Source organism: Herpailurus yagouaroundi, unplaced genomic scaffold, assembly GCF_014898765.1.
Source record: "Herpailurus yagouaroundi ecotype Mexico unplaced genomic scaffold, PumYag 77, whole genome shotgun sequence".
Taxonomy (NCBI): Eukaryota; Metazoa; Chordata; class Mammalia; order Carnivora; family Felidae; genus Herpailurus; species Herpailurus yagouaroundi.
The window spans coordinates 16,717,470-16,735,915 of NW_024412388.1; the positions used below are offsets into that span (position 1 = coordinate 16,717,470).

The 18,446-nt window shown below is 58.0% G+C and overlaps 1 protein-coding gene across 2 annotated transcripts in view; it reads left to right on the forward strand.

The window, feature by feature from the left end:
- Nucleotides 1-6,190: 6,190 nt before the first annotated feature.
- EPHA8 (EPH receptor A8) overlaps nt 6,191-18,446 on the forward strand; it is a 23,710-nt gene continuing 11,454 nt past the window's right edge. The window contains exons 1-3 of one of the 2 annotated variants that reach the window (XM_040464425.1): nt 6,191-6,917; nt 13,825-13,980; nt 16,126-16,461. In XM_040464425.1, the coding sequence (XP_040320359.1) occupies nt 6,320-6,917; nt 13,825-13,980; nt 16,126-16,461 (1,090 nt within the window). In that variant the 5' untranslated portion in view covers nt 6,191-6,319. The remainder of the gene's footprint in view (nt 6,918-13,824; nt 13,981-16,125; nt 16,462-18,446) is intronic. The other variant, XM_040464420.1, reaches the window with a different exon arrangement.

An 18,446-nucleotide genomic window follows, 5' to 3' on the forward strand; every position in this document is an offset into this window, starting at 1 on the left:
CCTTCCTACCATCTTCCTACCTTCCTTCCTTTCCTGTGTGCAGACCCTTGGGATTACAGAACCATCTAGTGCTGGGCTGCCAGTCCTTAAGTGTAAGGCCCCAAGTGTGGGATCCTTATATCTGGGTTCTGGGCCTACAGAGTCACATACCACAACTGGGCCCAGGGTCGCCGGGGACGTGCCAATGGCCAGGAACGGCCAGGAAAGGGCCCCAGCCAGGCCTTTCACGCCTCACGCCCCGTCCTCGCCAGGAGCTGTGCAGACCCCTGGACCCCCCCACCTGCCTCTCTCTTCTGTCAGAATCATCTGGATGGCACTGCTAGAACCCACTGTGGCCAAACCCCCAGGCCCATATGGCCTCCATGGTGACCCTGGGCCGAGCCCATCAGGTCTCTGTGGGTTGTGTGCTCTCAGGCAGGGGGCCCCTCCCATCTTCCCGGGGAGCTGGCGCGGTGACCTCAGGGTGACCAGGGACAACGCCGTCCCCGTCCCTCCACGTCTCTTATCCAGATCCCAGGGTGAGCAGGGCAGTCAAGCCAAAGTGAACCCGTGAGCCTGGCGGAGGCCCGATTCTGCCATCGACAAACGGGTGGCCCTGGTGGTCACCACTTCACTCCCTGAGTCCCAGTTCCCCAGCTGTTGGAAGGGATGTGCCTGTGACAGTGTCATGGGGTTTGCTGCAAGGGTGAGGGGAGGTGACACCTGATCTGGGCACCGTGCCTGGCACATGGTGTGCCCTCACTGGGCACTGTCATCATTATTAGTGTGTGTCAGTTACATGTCACATACGTGTCCTCCTGCAAGGGTGCTCAGAAACGCACCCTCACATCCCCACCATAGACACAGGCACATCGCGTACGCATGACTTGTTTCATGAACACTGGCTTCCGCGGCTCTGGAGACGAGGGGAATGATATTAACGATGATGAGGGTGATATTGATGTCAAGAGTTAGTGTTCATGAAGGGAGTAGGGGTATGTCTTCACTTTGGGGTAGGGTTTTTGTTTATTTAAGTAGGTTTCAAGCGATAGGGTTTTAGTTTGTTTTAAGTAGGTTTCATGTCCAGTGTGGAGCCCAGCTCGGGGCTTGAACTCATGACCCTGAGATCGAGAGTTGGACACTTACCCCATTGAGCCACACAGGCACCCCAGGGTGGTGTTTTCTTCCGGGTCATTTGTGGCCTGTGGCTGGGGTCAGGACAGAGCCCCCCTCTTCTCTCCCTGGAGGTTTCGTGTCCTGGCAGCAGTAAGCTGAGTCCATTGTCATCAGCCCCCATGCAGCAGGCTTCAGGGCGCTTCACAGGCAGGCCACATGGGCCTAAGAACCAGGAGGGAACTCCTTTCTGCCAGAGCAGGTCAGCCCTGCCTAAGGGTAAAGGCTGGGTCTTTGGGGTATCTCTGTACCTCCCTGGGCCTCAGTCTCTCTTTGTGGAATGCTCCTGTGTGTGTGTCCCCAGATGGCTGTCTCCCAGGGGTGAGCATGGGTGAGAAAGGACTTGATAAAGTGGGCCAGCTCTGCCAGTGGCGGGGGGCCGACCTTTGATTGGGTGACAGCATTTCCCCTGAGACTCAGCAGCCAGGAAGGAGTGGGCCTGGCCCCAGGTTGGCTCTGGGTGTCTCTGTCCCTCTGTCCTACTCAGAACTTAGGACTTGGTTTTTAGAGTAACAAGGAATTGTAAAGGTTTTAAGCAGGTGGGGAGCATGACCAGACTTGTCGATGATTTTCTGGAAATCTAAGGCTTGTTTGCTTGCAGAATGCTCTAAAGCATGGCTCAGAGTTACCTTACTTGTTTAGGAGTTAGAATAAATAACGTATATTCACATAGCTCTGAATAATTCACAGACATTATCTCGTAATCCCCACAACCCGTCCTGTGAGTAGGTACAGCCACCCCATTTCACGGATGAGGAAACTGAGGCTCAGAGCAGCAAGAAATAATTTGTCCACCATCAGGCAGGTTCCAAATGGTGGTCTCAAACTCCAGTCTCTCCGGCCTGGAGCCTGTGCTGAGTCCCTTGTGTTCTCTTTGGTGTGTGTCCTCATTGTGAGGGGGTGGGAGGCAATCCACCGTTGTCTGCTCAGCCAGGGGCCACCTTCCACCTTTATGGGACCTGGAGAATGGGCTTGTCCAGAGAGGAAAGAAGGCTGGGTGAGATCCCTGGGTCCCAAACTCTAGATGTCGAGCCTGTTCCAGGTTAGCAGGTGAGGCATACAGATCCCTGCATCCAGGGGGTCTGGGGAGGTGCCTGGGAATCTTTTGTTTCATAAACTTTCCCTGCCCATCTGGCTACGGAGCCTGTGGATGTGGCCCTTGTGTTCCAGGCACCCCTCTGATTCTGAAGTTTCCTAAACAGCCTGGGAACAAGGGTCATCCAGGGCTGTCTCCAGCATCAGCAAAATGACCGGATTGTCAGGCAAGGCTGCACGGCCTAGGAGCCAAGAGTCTGGGTCTTGGATGAGCCATTACTCTGCTGCCTTTAATCAGTGTGACTCAGGCAAGTCACTTACCTCGCCTCCACCTCCCCGTTTATAACACGGGGATGATCGCAGTTGCCATCAATGAGGATGCATGAAAGGGACATTTCCTGGTGAGAAATCGGAAGCCCTGAGAAGTTAAGCAACTCTGCTAAGGTTGGGGGGAGTCTGGCCCCAGGACCCAGACTCTTAATCAGGATGTGCCCTTCCCTCCACACGTTGGGACGCACTCCCCCTCTTCTGGTGAATTAACCGATGATGCTGCCCTGGGATGAAAGTCACGTTCTGTTGTCTCACCTGATCCCCTGGAGTAGGTGGGAGGGGCTGGTATCAGCCCCTCCCCACCAATTTCACAGGAGCACAAGCTTCAGAGAGGGGAGGTGATGTGCCCAGGCCTGCACAGCTGGTCCAGGGCATTCTGTTCCAGACAGAGGAGGGAGTTGCAGAGCAGTGGTGGGGGCCGGAGCGGGGGGGGGGGGCCTGGGGGCGGTGCCGGGGTGGAGAACAGGGCTCATTCCATCCTTGCACCAGCCTCCAGGAATTCGTGCCTCTCTGGGTGTCTGCAGCAGCCCCTGGGGCCGGCAGGGCAAGGCCAGGCCATTGGCACCGGTAGGGCGGCTGGGGCGGACTCAGATGGAGCTGATTAATTTATCCAGGTTCCTGGCAGGAAACAGACAGGGAGCAGCTGGCTGGCTCTTTGGTGCTCCGTTAATTGTGACAATGACTTTAACCCCAGATGTGACACCACGCTGCCCAGAGGCCCTGGCTGCAGTGGGGGGCACAGGGGGGCCCTGTAGGGGTAGGGGGTGTAGAAGGCATCAACTCTCGGGTGAGGCTGGCACACCGCGGACCTCTTCCCCAGGGGGCCCGGAGGCAGGCGCCGGTGGGCTGGGAAGATGCTGCTGGGTCAGCGTTGTAGGAGTCCTGTTCCTCTGGTGCCTTGCTGGGCCAGGCCCAAGCCAAAGCACTTGGCAGCCTACGTCTTTCGTCCTCTCGAGCCTCACTGAGGCGGGCCTGTCTGAGCCCCATTTTACAGGGGTGGGCACTGAGGGTAGAGGCCACGTGGCTGGCCAAGACAAGGAGAGACGGAGGGGCTTTTGTCAGACTTCAGACCCCCGAGGCCCCACTCCAACCCTTGTGAATTACTCAGAGCCCCACAGATTCTCAGAACATCATGAGGAGCAGTTTTTACCTCCCACCCCCCTTAAGTAAGAGGATCTCTAGTTCAAGGGCAACTGCCCATAGTGGCCCAAGAAAGGACAGCAAGGCATTGCATCTCTGGCCGAGCCAAGGCAGGGACCCGAAGCCCGTCCCCTCCATCTGCCCTCAGCCCCCAGCCCCTCCTTGGGGCCATCAGGAGTCCACTGAACTCAGCCCACAATAACTGCTTCCGGCCAACCAGCATTCTGCAGTTGAGGAAGCTGGGGCCCAGAGAGGAATGGGAGCTTGCCCGAGGTCACACAGCAGGTTAGAGACCAAGAGGTCTTGATCTCTTGGCTCCTGGCTCATTTGTCAACATTGGATCTTGGAGGTGAATCTTCTGTGTCCAAACTGGGCTATTTGATGCTCGCGGGACATTGCTCATACTCTCCCTGCAAGAGCTTCCTGCTTCAGCCTGCAGGAAGTTCCACCCCCCTCTGGATGCCCATCCTCTTTGGCATAGAGCGCCCAACCACCTTGTCTGATGCACTGTGAGACGGTCAAGGGGAGGGAGTATTTCTGGCATGTTGCTTTCCTTGTTTTTAAAAAAGTTGTGGTAGGGGCACCTGGGTGGGTCAACTGGTTGAGCGTCTGACTCTTGATTTCGGCTCTGGTCATGATCCCAGGGTTGTGAGATCGAGCCCCGCGTAGGCTCTAAGTGTGGAGCCTGCTTGGGATTTTTCTCTCTCTCTCTTTCTCCCTCTGCCCTGTCCCCCCGTTCACTCTCTCTCTAAAACATTAAAAAAAAAAATTTAATGAAGCCGTTGAACTGGGTTTAAAAAAACAATTGTGGTGAAATACACATAACATAAAATTTCCGAACCACATTCTAACCGCTTTTTAAGTGTACAATTCAGTGCCATTAAGTACATTCGCTGTGTCGTGTGACCATCGCCACCACCTATCTCCAGAACGTTCATCTTCCCAAACTGAACCTCTGTCCGCATGAAACACCAGCCTCCCGTTCCCCAGCCCCCCGGCCCCTGACAAGCACCATTCCATTTCTGTTTCTGGATCTAAGTGCCTCATATAAGTGGAATCATAAAATATATGTTCTTTCACTGGCTTATTTCACTTTGTAGAATATCCTCAAGGTTCACCCATGTCGTAGCATGCATCTGGATTTCCTTCCTTTTCAAGGCCGAATAATATCCCATTGTTTGGATATACCGCATTTTGTTTACCCATTCATCCAACGATGGACCCATTTGGGTCATTTCTACCTTTTGGCTGTTGTGAATAATGCTGCTGTGAACATGAGTGTGTAAGTATTTGTTTGAGACCCTGCCTTCGATTCTTTTGTGTATATGTTCCCAGAAGTAGAGTTGTTGGACCGTAGGGTAGTTCTATTTTTGACTTTCCGAGGAACCTCCATACTGTTTTCCACGGTGGCTGCACCATTTTACTTTCCCACCAACAGGGCACAGGGGTCCAGTTTCTCCACGTCCTCACCAACATTTGTTATTTTCTGTTGTTTTGATAGTAGCCATCCTAGTGTGTGTGTGTGTGGAGTGGTATTGCATTGTGGTTTTGATTTGTATTTACCCTAATGATTAGGGATGGTGAGCATCTTTCCATGTCGTATTTGACCATCTGTATATATTCTTTGGAGAAACGTCTATTCAAGTCCTTTGCCCATTTTTAATTTTTTTTTTTCAACGTTTATTTATTTTTGGGACAGAGAGAGACAGAGCATGAACGGGGGAGGGGCAGAGAGAGAGGGAGACACAGAATCGGAAACAGGCTCCAGGCTCTGAGCCATCAGCCCAGAGCCTGACGCGGGGCTCGAACTCGTGGACCGCGAGATCGTGACCTGGCTGAAGTCGGACGCTTAACCGACTGCGCCACCCAGGCGCCCCACTTTGCCCATTTTTAAAATTGGGCTGTTTGGTTCTTTGTTGTTGAGTTGTAGGAGTTCTTTATATATTCTGGATGTTAATCCCTTATCAGACACGTGATTCGCAGGGATGTTGCCTTTCGCTCTGTTGACTGTGTCTGATTTATTTCTGGATCACTGATAACCTGGCTAGCGCCTGGCCCAGAAACCACCACATTCAACGTCCCCACATCCTAGTACTCCCTTTCTCAAGGATCTGAGGCATAGTCAGGTTCACGAATTAGAAAGATCCCTCTGGCAACTGATATGGAAACTGGACCCGTGGGCTCCCTGAATCACCCAAACAGAATACCCCCAAACTGCGCCCCCCCCCCGGGAGTGTTTGGAGTTGCCATGTAGAAACAAGGTTGGATTTTGTAGCCTTGGCATCAATTCCAGTACTGGCTCCACCAGTCACCAGCCGGGTGACCTCAGACATGTGGCTCACACGTCTGAGCCTGTCTTTGCTCCAATGCAGCGAAACACGCTTTCCCAGAAGGATGTGGAGCTCTCTAGAGTGCCTGACGGCTGTGACAGTCCAGTAGGAGGTCAGCAACCCAAGGGCAGAGACCCAAGTTCCATCTTCTTCCCCAGGATGCCCCCGGGGCCATGCATGTTGCATGTGGCACGTGGCCGGGCCGACGGGCAGGAGAGGGCCAGGTGCTGCCTCTCGCCTCAGCGCTGTGCTCTCTCTGCCTGCAGTGGGACTCCATCAACGAGGTGGACGAGTCTTTCCAGCCCATCCACACGTACCAGGTGTGCAACGTCATGAGCCCCAACCAGAACAACTGGCTGCGCACAAGCTGGGTGCCCCGCGACGGTGCCCGGCGTGTCTACGCCGAGATCAAGTTCACCCTGCGTGACTGCAACAGCATGCCCGGCGTGCTGGGCACCTGCAAGGAGACCTTCAACCTCTACTACCTGGAGTCGGACCGTGACCTGGGCGCCAGCACGCAGGAGAGCAAGTTCCTCAAGATCGACACCATTGCGGCTGACGAGAGCTTCACGGGGGCCGACCTGGGCGTGCGGCGCCTCAAGCTCAACACGGAGGTGCGCGGCGTGGGCCCCCTCAGCAAGCGCGGCTTCTATCTGGCCTTCCAGGACATCGGCGCGTGCCTCGCCATCCTGTCTCTCCGCATCTACTACAAGAAGTGCCCCACCATGGTGCGCAACCTGGCTGCCTTCTCGGAGGCGGTGACGGGGGCCGACTCGTCCTCGCTGGTGGAGGTGCGGGGCCAGTGCGTGCGGCACTCCGAGGAGCGGGACACGCCCAAGATGTACTGCAGCGCCGAGGGCGAGTGGCTGGTGCCCATTGGCAAGTGCGTGTGCAGCGCTGGCTACGAGGAGCGGCGGGACGCCTGTGTGGGTGAGTGCGCCACGCGGGGGGCGGGGGGGGGGGGTGGCACGTGGGCTCAGTCCGGGCGGGGCGTGGGGTCCGTGGCGGTCGGCAGGGATCCGGGCGGTGAGCTCAGCACCTAGGAAGGTGGGTGACCCTCCAGGGTTCGTGGGTCAGCGAATACACCAGGCCGCCTGTGTGCGTGGGAGCGTGTGTGTGTGTGTGTGTGTGTGTGTGTGTGGAGCAGGGGAGAGAGAACGGAGGCAGGCACGCCGCAGCCGGGTGGCGCCCTCTGTGGGCGCCGTGGAGGGGTACGTCTAAGCACGCCCGTGTGCTCGGGCACATACCTGTGCGAGGGAACGATTCTAGGAGCTCATGTGCGTCGGGCATCATTTTAGGCACTTTTCACATATTAACTCATTTAGTCTCCGGGCCTCCCCTGTGACATAGAAGCTACTCTTATCCTGGTTTCATAGACAAGGAGACGGAGGCACAGAGAGGCAGAGGAACTTGCCCGGGGGCACACAGCGCAGGAGTGGCAGAGCTGTGACTTGAACCCAGAAGTCTGGCACCGGAATCTGTGCTTAAAACCACCAAACTTGCACGGAGTGGAGGGAAGTGGAACCAGTCCGTGGGTGAATGAGTGCAGTCTGGGGCACCCAGGGGGTACTCTCTAGGTTGGGTGTGTCACTGGGGCACCTGGACCAGCCTGCCGGTGTTTGGGGGGTGGATCTTACCCAGGGACCTGTGGGAGGGGACAGCCAAGGTCCTTGTGAAGGGGAAGGCGGAGAACGCAGCAGCATGGCACCTGTCTCCCAATGAGCATGCTGCTGGGGTTCCCATGCCAGAGACCGAGAGCAGGACCCACACCCCAGGCTGCGTGGACGTGCCTCACGCTTGCACTGTGCCCCTCTGGGGGCAGTGTCACGAGGCATCCCAAGCACCCGGGTCACCGGGAGAGTCGGCTGGACAGACAGCTGGTGACCCAGCTGTACTGGTCTCCTCCTGGTTGCCCTCTGCCCTTCCTCGGCCTCCCCGGGGGCTGGGCACACGGCAGCGCAGCCACTCAGAGCATAGTGAAGCCTGCTGTTGGGACCACTGGTTCTCCTGGGGAAGGAGGAGGTTCCTGTGCAGGGAGCAGAGAGACTAGGGCCTGGCCCCAGATAGGAATTGGGACGGGGCCCATCCCTCGGCCCCAGCAGGCAGGCAGGGCCCCTCAGTGCTCACAGGACTGAGGAGGGCACAGGCTGACAATTTCCGGTGATGCTCAAGGTAGTTCTGTGGGATCAGGATCTCCCGTCCAGCCACTAGGCCCTTTCCAGCCCCTCTCGGGGGGCTCTGATTTCCTTAAGAAGTCCTTCTTCGCACTCCCAACTGCTGTGAGTCTTTGCTTCTCCAGAACCCTAACCCCCAAAGCACCTTCTGTGACATTTTCCTGTTTCTGGACTTGTTCTATCACCTGTGGCCTAGTTTGCTCTCAGGCTCCCAGGCTCCCAGCCTCTCCTGGCTCCTATCACAGCCATCCCTGTGCTTCTCAACTTCCCACTGGGTAATTACAATAACAAACACCCCCGTTGCCTTTACAGCTCACAAAGGGATGCTCACACATCAGTTCATTTGCTCACTGTAGCAAGGCGGGTATTACCATTCCATTTTACGGATGGGAAAACTCAGGCTTAAGAGGTAGCGTCGCTGCATAGGCCTCCCGGCTGGTGACAGGTAGAGCTGGGGCCTGAGTCAGGTCTGTCTTGCTCGGAGCCATGTGTAGGTGCATAACCTATCCCTGGCTCAGCACCAGCGCTCTCCCTGCCTGAGCTGGCTTCCAACATCCCCTCATTCTGGTGCGGATAATAAAGTCCCTTAGCGACAATTTGTTGAGCGTTTGCCACGTAAATGAGTGCTTCTTACTCCTCACGGCAGTTACTCATTCTGTTGAGCATCTAGTGTGGCCCAGGCACGGGGGTTTTGGCACAGGGTGTCCGTGAAGCCGGGGAGTTCACACACTTTCTCATGCTTACAAAAGTCCTCTGAGTGAGGTCACGTCTCCCCATCTTACAGATGCAGCAAACTGAGCCCCTTCCACCTAAGTCACAGAGTAGGGCTCTGATCCCAGGCTGGCTCCCTCCAGAGCCCTCAGCTGCTCCCTCTGTCCCTAGAGCCTTCTGCCAGACCCCACCGCCCTCCTCTCTGGGGTAACATCAGAGCAGTTAGGAACTGGCATAGCACAGGCCATAATAATCAGGCCAGCTGCTCAGCGGATACCTGCTCAAGGTCAGCCGCTGGCCCCAACTCTGGTGCAAGTAAGCCCCTTGTCTGTCCAGCATGCCGTGGGACACACTTGCTCTTGGGAGGGAGACTGGTCTTCCTGACTGGGGGATCGGGGGTCTCCGGTCCTGCTCCAGCCGCCTTGTTTGACAGGGGTGGGGAGTGGAGCCCAGAGAGGGAGTGTGTTTTGCCCAAGGTCCCACAGCGAGTCAAGGGCAGCACTCCTGGTAGAAGCTCCCAAGTCCCGGGTAGCAGGACCGTCCCAGGGCTGGGAGAGGCCGAGGCCAGTCTCGTTTCCTGGCAGCACTGGCACACTAATAAAAAATAACAAAGAAATGTCAAAGCGGGGTTAGGCAATGGCGGCACATTTCGAATTTTACATCTAAATCACAATACAACATAATTATGCCAGTTGCGAGATAATTACAGGTTTTATAAAAAATATTAATTCCTAACGCACGGCAGGCAGTGAGGTTTGGGGACGGGATGCCAGTGGTAGGTGGCACGGGGAGAGACTTTGCTCACTCCTGTCGCGGGTTTCTGTGATGGTCTCTGTAACCTCCTTTGAAGAAGCAACGTGGGTCTGAAACTGAGCCCCCCCCCCCGCCAATGCGAGGCCTCACCCCTCCTTGGGTGGGTACCCTGAGAGTGGGGAGGCTGGGGGGCCAAGCAGGCGCTGGGAACAGACTGGGGGTGCCCTTCTGGGCTGCTTGAGTTGTCCTCTCAAAGCTGCGGCTCCCCTCCACTGCCGGCCCCTGGCTTCTCCGTCAGACAGTTGTCTCTGAGCAAACCGTTGAGGAGGAAGGCTGGGCCCTGGGGTCCCCGCCTGCCCAGCCTGAACCCTCCACCTTCCTTCTTAGCAAAAGGAGAGGATCCAGAGCCTGAGGCCTGCAGCAGGGGCCGGCCCACGGCGATGGCCTCCCTCCCGGCCTCCCTTCCCCCTGGTTTCACCCTCACCGCTCTCCTCAGAGGTGGCCGGGAAGCACTCAGTTTGACAGAGAAGACAGTGAAAGCCCATGGGAAAGGGACCAAGCCAGTCGCCCGGCTCTTTGAGGCCTCGCCGAGACCCCTCAGGCCTCAGAGACCCACAGAAGAACGTCAGAGCCAGGCGGAGCTCGTCCAGTCTGCCAGTAGGGAAACGGAGGCCCAGACAGGTGATGTGACTGGCCCAAGGGCACACAGCTAGGGGTGTGATTGCATCCCAGATCTCCCAACTCCTTGAGCAGAGTTCACAACACAGTTCAGACCCAGGCCCCTCCCCCCCCAGCTGGCTGCAGCCCCCTCCCTGCCGGGAAGGGGAGAGACCTCTCAGAACATCACCCAGCAGAGCAGCAGCCCCGAGTCTGAAGTCCTGGTTGTCGTCCTTCCCGTCACCTGGACGCAGAATACAAACCACCCTCCGAGGCCCTAATCATTTTTCTATAAATATCAGAGCGTCTCGTTTCGGAGGGGGAGCGTGAGCGACGAGCTCTTTTGCCTTCCTGTGTTTAAAATCTGATTTAGAATTAATTTCCTTTGGTCATCCACCGGCAGACACCTTATTTGTCAAATCTCAGGCTCTTGGCGGGGGAGAGGGGAGAGGTGGTGGGGCCTCAGGCAGCTGCCGGCCTGACAGGCGGCCTGGGCAAGGTGCCCTCGGCAGGGGCAGCAGCCCCGCCTGGCTCCCGGCCGACACGCGGGCCACGCAGACTCCGGAAGCGCCCTGGGTCGACGGGCGGGGCCGGGCCCCTGCCCAGGGCCGCTCCATCTGTCTCGGCCATTAATTCCCTGCTCTGCCTCCAGGTCTCCGGGCTCCCCGAGGCCTGGTGATTAGTATTCTTATTAAAGATTATTTTATTTTCATTGCGCGGATTAATCTGGCTCTGACACGTTACAGCCATATGGGTATTAGCAGAGCGCGTGAGAACCGCCCATCGGTGAGCGGCAGAATGGCCAGGCCGTCTCTAAGCCCCAGTCCATGTTGAGAGGCTGGTGGGGGAAAGGCCCGGGCTCCAGAGGCTCCCCCACCTGGGTTTGCATTCTGGCCCAGCGAGGAGCCTAGAGCAAGGCACTCCGCCGGCCGGTTTCCTCTCTGCCAAACAAATGTATTAATGGCAGCCACTTAGCATTGTGATAAGTGCCGGGCGCTGTCCTGACGTGAATTCACGTGCCTTTGCTCATGCCATCCTCACAACAGCCCAGGGAGGTGGGGGACTATTATTATCCCCATTTTACAGATGAAGAAACTGAGGCCCAGCAGGCTGCCTAGCGTCCCTTCGCCTAGAGCAGAAGAGGAGCCCAGGCAGCCTGCTTCCAAGTTTCCGCTCTCAACTGACAAGAACCAGATGGACTCTGAACGGCCAGGGGCTCAAGACCCGCAGGCTGTCGTGCTGTGCTTGCTTTATGCCATGAATCACCCCAGGGTGTCACCATACGTGTGCTGTGTGCCTCTCACTGCTCCGATGGCACATTGAGAGCAGGACCGACTCCTCGTATCTCGGCTCCATGGTAGAATCTCAATGAATGTGGGTGAAGGAATAAATGAGGGGAGGAATGAGCGAATGGTCCCCCAACTGCTGCCGACATGGATCTGCTAACTATAGGGAGGGTCACTGTCATTCAGTTCAACAACAGGCTCAACAAATGTTTGCTGATGAAGCACAAAACTTCCTCTGCCCCATTCCTGGGCCTGGAGGAAGGCTCCTAGGCTGTGCCCCAGGGCTTTGTCTCCCGGAGGGCTTCTGGGAGGAGGAGGTGAGATCACAGTGTGTCAGCTAGGAGCCCCACAACCCGGAGCTCCCAGCGAGCCCTGAGCCCTCGTGGGTCTCTCCAGGGGGGAGGGAAGAAGTCTCAAAACTGAGGCACACCCTGTGAGCCCCTTCTGGCTCCACCCCCTCTGAGTCTGGGAATCGGTATCATTTCTATCATTTCTCCCGATGCCGGGTTTTCTCTCAAGCCTGTAGCATTTTACAAATTAACTTGATTTTAGCTGTTACAATACACAGTGAACTTCCCGGTGGTCCCTGTTGCAAAGGAAGTCAGGTCCGTGGTGCAGCTGAGGACCACCCGGCTAGGTGGCATTTGGTCCTCCTTGAACTCCCGGGATCTCTCCCTGCTGCAGAGCAGATCACGGCGGGATTAGCTCACTTTGAAAACTTGGCACTGACCGCTTCTGCTCCGAGCCAGACTCTAGGAAGTTTGAGATGCATAGGGCAGCCCTGCCCTTGTTCACCAGGAGCTGCCCACAAGCACCTTCCGGTTTAGGAGGAGGGCCAGACGTACCGATACACAAGTACAGCCATAGTGTTATTGGTGGCGATACTGAGCAGGGACTGCAGAAGTGGGGCAGGGAGGAGTTGTTTCTACGCACCTGCATATGTGTGTGTGTGCGTACATGTGGAGGTATGGAGAAAGGCTTCGTTCCAAGGGACAGGAAGATGAATCTTGAGAGTTTGACAGGTGGACAAAAAGGACAAGCCATCCCAGGAAGAAGGCTTAGCACGTGCAAAGGCCCCGACGCAGGAAACAACCTGCTGGGTGTGGGGAGTGGCTGGTCCTCTAGTTTGGCCTATGGATGGCGAGTGAAAGGTGACACTGGAGGAGGCTGCGGGAGGGCTGTGCCTGCCACACTTTATTGTTAGGCCGTGAGGGTGTGAGCCGGCAGTGACCAAGTCAGGCGTCGTTTTAGAGAGTTCCATAACGTAGAATACCCCCACTCCCTGTGTGGCTGACAACTTCTTACTGCTTGGACACGATCCAAATACCATTTCCTTCCCTGAGAAAGTAGCTCCTCGCACAATTTACCCTTTGCCACCTCACCCGCTTTATTTCCTTCCTGGCAATGATCACGGCCTCGTTTACCGCACTCCAAGGTGCTGGCTCTGTGAGGGCAGAATGAATGGCAGTCACACTGGCAGCTGGGACTGGGGACTGGGGAGGCAAGGCTGGAGGCTGGGTCATCCAGGTGAGAGATGAAGCAGGTGTGGCGGAGGCCGGGGAGAAGGTCATATACAAGACTGGTCAGTCCCGGTCACAGGGACAGGCTCTGGGAGGGGGCAGGAGCCTGCGAGTCCTGGAGAGTCAGCATTGCTTGGGGAGCTTGGAAAACAGATCCCCAGGCCCCACGCCTGGCTCTTCTAACTGGTTGGCCGTGGTGGGGCCTGGAATCTATATTTTTATAGGGGTCCTATCACCTGGGTCTCTTTTCCAGTCACATTCCCACCTGCACCATTCCCTTCCAGCTTTCATTCCTACCCAAGTCCCAACCCCAACCCTTGGATGCTGAGCCTCCTGACCCCCACACCCGACGCAGTGTCTCACTCAGGGCCTGGTGTCCGGTGATGGGCAGATTCAGGCTGGAGACCGGCCTGGGTGGGAAGGGCCACAGCAGGAGACGTGACCCTGGTTTGAAGAGGCTCTTTCCTGTGCCGACTTCGGGGCCGGGACTCAGGTATCGGGGTCCCAGCCTCAGTTCTGCCCCCGACTAGCTGTGCAACCCTGTGTAAGTCACAGGCCCTCTCTCTGCGCTTCGGTCCCTCCATCTACAGGTGAGGGTAGGACCTGGTGATGCTGAAGGGCTACACCCGTGTCCCTCGGGAGATCCTACTGGAAGCCTTGGGTCAGAGGGAAAGCTGCCCCGAGGCCTGCCAGGGTGGCCCGGCTGGCTCACCTGAAGCCGCCTTGTCCTCCGCAGCCTGTGAGCTGGGCTTCTACAAGTCGGCCCCTGGGGACCAGCTCTGCGCCCGCTGCCCTCCCCACAGCCACTCTGCAGCCCCCGCTGCCCAGGCCTGCCACTGTGACCTCAGCTACTACCGTGCGGCCCTGGACCCACCGTCTGCAGCCTGCACCCGTGAGTACCACCCCGAGCCCCAGCATCCTGGAGATCAAGACCGGGCCAGGACCGCATGCTCCCAGGACTCCAGGGACCCAGTCAGTGCTCTGTGGGTGAGGCAGGGACAGGTGGCTCTCTTGGGCCGGGGCCAGTCTGGGGTAAGGGGGGTGACTCCGACTGACTCCTCCGTGGTGGCCTTGACCTCTCTGAGGTCCCTACTTCTTGTCACATGTCACCTGCCATCTCTACAGGGAAATCCTTCCTTCCTTCCCTCAGTCTTTCCTCTTTGCTTTGGGGAGCAGACGAGAGCTGGACTCATGCCCCCGCCCGGTACCAGGCGTTTTGGGTCATCTTCTGATCCGGCAGTGATCCTGCTGTCCTGGGAGCTGGGGTGGGCGAGCCAGGGGGTTCCCGTGAAGCAAGGGCCCGTCAGAGGAGCCCCCTAACCGCCGCCGTCCTCGATGGACTGCCTGAGCTGCCTTAGTGGGTGTGGGGTGTGGGGTGAGTGTGTATAGGAACTATGTGTGGCCACCTGCTTGGATGTGGCATGCGTGTGTCTGATTCTGGGTGTGCCCTGGGAAGCCGGCAGCGATCAGAACACTGTGTGTGTCTGTGTCGGCAGCTGCTCCCGTAAGAGGGGCCCACGTAGTGTTTGTGTGCCTGGGCTCGAGCGTGAGAGTCTCGTGCCCACGTACGTAAAGGACTCTGAGGGGTGCGTGTGCACATGTGGGTCCCTGTAGGGGATTCCCAGGTCCCCGCAGAGCTTGGACGAATGTGCCTTGTGAGCCCAGCGTGTGCGCACGTGGCCCAGCAGGGGAGGCGCGTGTGCCCGGAGAGGGCGTGGTTGCGTGTGCCCATGCCCTGTGCACCTGAGGGGACTCCGAGGGGCTCTGACACCGCGCCTGCAGGGCTGTGTGCCTGGGTGTTCTGTGTGCTGTGGGCGGGGCTCCTTCATGGCCTCCTCTCCGGGCTGGAAGGTGCCTCTCACGCTCCCATCCCGGCTGGGAGGCGTGGCAGCCAGCTCAGCCTACCCCGTTTGCCAGTGCTGGTCTCTTGAGGTGGAGTGAGGGGCACTTCTCACTGGTTTTGCCCCCCAGTCAGTCTCCAGTCTCCCCCTCCCCCCACCTCTGTCACACCCAGCTCCCGGGCTCCCTGTACATGGCGTGTGCACACACACACACACACACACACACACACACACACTTTGTCCCTCCCTCCCTCCGTCCACTGTCCTGCCCAGACCCATGCATTTTCCCCACATGGGACCTGCCGATACAGAAAGGATGGCTGCGCGATGTGGTGCCTACCATGGGCTTTGCAGGCAAGGTGACCCAGCTCTAGGTCACGGACACTTGTTCTCAGCTAGCCGGACTCCAGTTTTTCTCCAAATCCACAATTCGGTGCCCTCAGGTTCTAGAAATCTTACGACTGTAAACGACTAAGCTTTTAGTATTCCACACCCTTCAGATTCTACTATTCTCTGTGATTTTGAGATTCTACTCTTCTATTTTCTTGAGATCTGAGAGTCTCCGCCTGAGATGCTGAGGCTTGAAATTCTGAGCCCCAGGGCCCACCCCCCTCAGCACCCCCAGTCCCTCCAGACTCGAATCCCCGCCCCCAGAAGCCTACCCCAGCCCCACCTTTCTCACCAAAACCTCTGCGCTTCCCAGACTGGGGCTCTGGACACACACTGCTGCAGAGACCTCCACTGGGCTTCCCGGAGCCTCCATTTTACGCCCAAGTGGTGCTCAGCGGTCTGTGCTTTAGGTCCAGCGCAGGGTGAAGGAGTGAAATGCGGCAGGCAAATGACAGAGGCATTTCGCACCCGCCCCCAGGGTGGCTGCTGTGGGCCCCTCCCCCCCCCTCCCCCCAGGGTTGTCAGTCTCTCCACCTGCTCTGCATGAAAACGCTGGGAAACGCAAACCCCAATCCCTGTAGGTCCTGCGGCCGGACAGGGCAGGGGGTTCTGCACGCGGACCTGACGCCGTGGTCCGGGCTGGCACCGCCTCTGCCATCAGGGAGCTTCCCGAGGCTGGAGAAGGGGTGACCTTACCCTCGGGGAGCCCCATGTATCACGGGGGGAGTCACGGCCCTTCCCTGGTGTGTGATGAGCGGGAGGCCGTTGCTGCCCACCACGGCCGCCTGCTGTTCTCTCCTCCCCAGGGCCGCCCTCGGCACCGGTGAACCTGATCTCCAGCGTGAATGGGACATCCGTGACCCTGGAGTGGGCCCCCCCCCTGGACCCAGGCGGCCGCAACGACATCACCTACAACGCCGTGTGCCGCCGCTGCCCCTGGGCGTTGGGCCACTGCGAGACGTGTGGGAGTGGCACCCGCTTCGTGCCCCAGCAGACAAGCCTGGTGCGGGCCAGCCTGCTGGTGGCCAATCTGCTGGCCCACATGAACTACTCCTTCTGGATCGAGGCCGTCAACGGTGTGTCCGACCTGAGCCCCGAGCCCCGCCGGGCGGCTGTTGTCAACATCACCACGAACCAGGCAGGTAGGCGGAGATGCTCCGTGCCCCGGCTTCCCTGGCCCCTGGCCCTCGCAGGATCGGAGCACCGCCCCGTACGCGGTGGTGTTTCGGGCAAGTGCCTGCCTCTCCTGGCCCAGCCTTCCTCCCCAGGACTGGGAGTTGCAGGCTCTCCACACCCTTAGAAAAGTAGATCCTGCCCCGTAGGTGGGAGAAATCCGACAAGGTCAGAGACGGGCCTCCACGGCCATCGTAGGCCTGGGTTCCAGAGCTTTCTCTCTGCCTCTGTTTCTTCCTTGGTGCACTGGGAATAACAGTACGTGCCTCAGGTCCTATTTGGGGGCTTAAGTGAGAGAAATGAAAACTCCGAGCCCAGCACCTGGCCCAAGGTACCTGCTCAATAAATGTCATTAAAAAATAAAATCACTCTGATTATCATTTTCCAGAACACCTGCCACTGCTTGCCCCTGGGAGGGATTTGGTTGCACTGGTTTGGACAACAGCCATTTATCTCTGTGTGTCTAGACAGTTGCTGGGCTGAATTTAGCCCCTGGAGCCCCTCCCTTTCCAAATTCTGGTGAGTCCTGCCTGTCAAGTGACAGCCCGGCCCAAGAGCCCACCACAGTAGCTTCTCCATTAACGGCCACCCCAGCACACATCTAAGCCCACCGTGGCCCCGACCCCGTCTCCCCCCAACACCACGCAGGCCTGGTCCAGCAGTCACTATTCTCACCATGTCACCGAGGAGGAGTCCGAGGCTCTGTGTCACCCCACAGGAAGTGGCAGAGGCAGGATTCAAACCCAGGTCTGCCTCGCACCCAAGTGAAACAGGAGATCCAACTGTGAGCCCAGGGCACCCCCTCCCTGATGCCAGGCTTTGTCCATTCAAGAGACCCTCTTCCAACTGGCATTTGTGGGGCACGCACCGAATGCCCAGCTCTGTGCTCGGGGCTGGCGACACAGTGGGGAATAGGCCTGCGTTCCTGGTGCGTGGGGCCCTGCCCTCGGCCACTGGTCTCCAGGGAGACTGGGGCAGGTGGCTGGCTGGCCGGGGTGCAGGTGGAGTAGCACCCAGGGGCATTCCCGACACCGTCAGTACGCTCCCTCGCTCCCTCGTTAAAAGAGAAACCCTCCCTTGAAGCCACGCTCCCTTCCAGCCCCCAGACCATTTCCGTTCCCAGGAAACCTTCCTGAAAGAGCTGTCTGTCCTGCTGTATCTGCGTCCTCTCTCGGTGAGCCTCTTTGGGCGGCTCCAATCAGGCATCTTTCCCCACCTGGCCCCTGAAGTCCAATGCCTCCACTGGGCCACACGCCGCAGGGACTTCTCTCCCTGTTCTTTTCTCATTGGTGGAACACTTGCGTCTTGCCCCCAAGCCCTGCACATCCCCCATTCTCTGTTCACCTGTCTGGCCTGCCCTTGTCCATCCTGCCAGCCCCACTTCCCCGAACAACCTCAAAAGGCTGGAAGGACCCTGGGCTTGTCCCAGATGCTCCTCCCTCCCCTGTTCAGCCAGGTCCATCTTTTCCGAGTGATCTTATCAGGGCCCGTGGCTTGGAATCCGCTCTCAGTGTGACATCCCACAAATGTACCAGCACGGACCTCTCCCCTGAGGCCTAGCTGCCCACTCCCGCCCCCACTTGGATGTGTTTTAGCCACACAGCACCCCCAGACCTGCACCTCCCAGAGGCCCCCCATCTCAGGACACGGCACCACTGTCCAGGGGGATGCTGGAGCCCCACACCCTGTTGTCAGCCTGACTCTCCCTCCCTCCCTCCCTCCCTCCCTCCCTCCCTCCTCCACCACCCGCCGGCCCCACTGGGCCTCACTTCAGGTGACCACCGCCCCCTCAGAGTCCTTCCAGTGCATCTGCCTTACTCAGCTCTGGCCGTCGTAGCAAAATACTGTAGGTTGGGGGCTTAAACCCTGGAGGTTTTTGCTCACGGTTCTTGAGGCTGGAAGTCCAAGATCAAGATGCTGGCCGGTTTGGTTTCTAGTGAGAACCCTCTTCCCG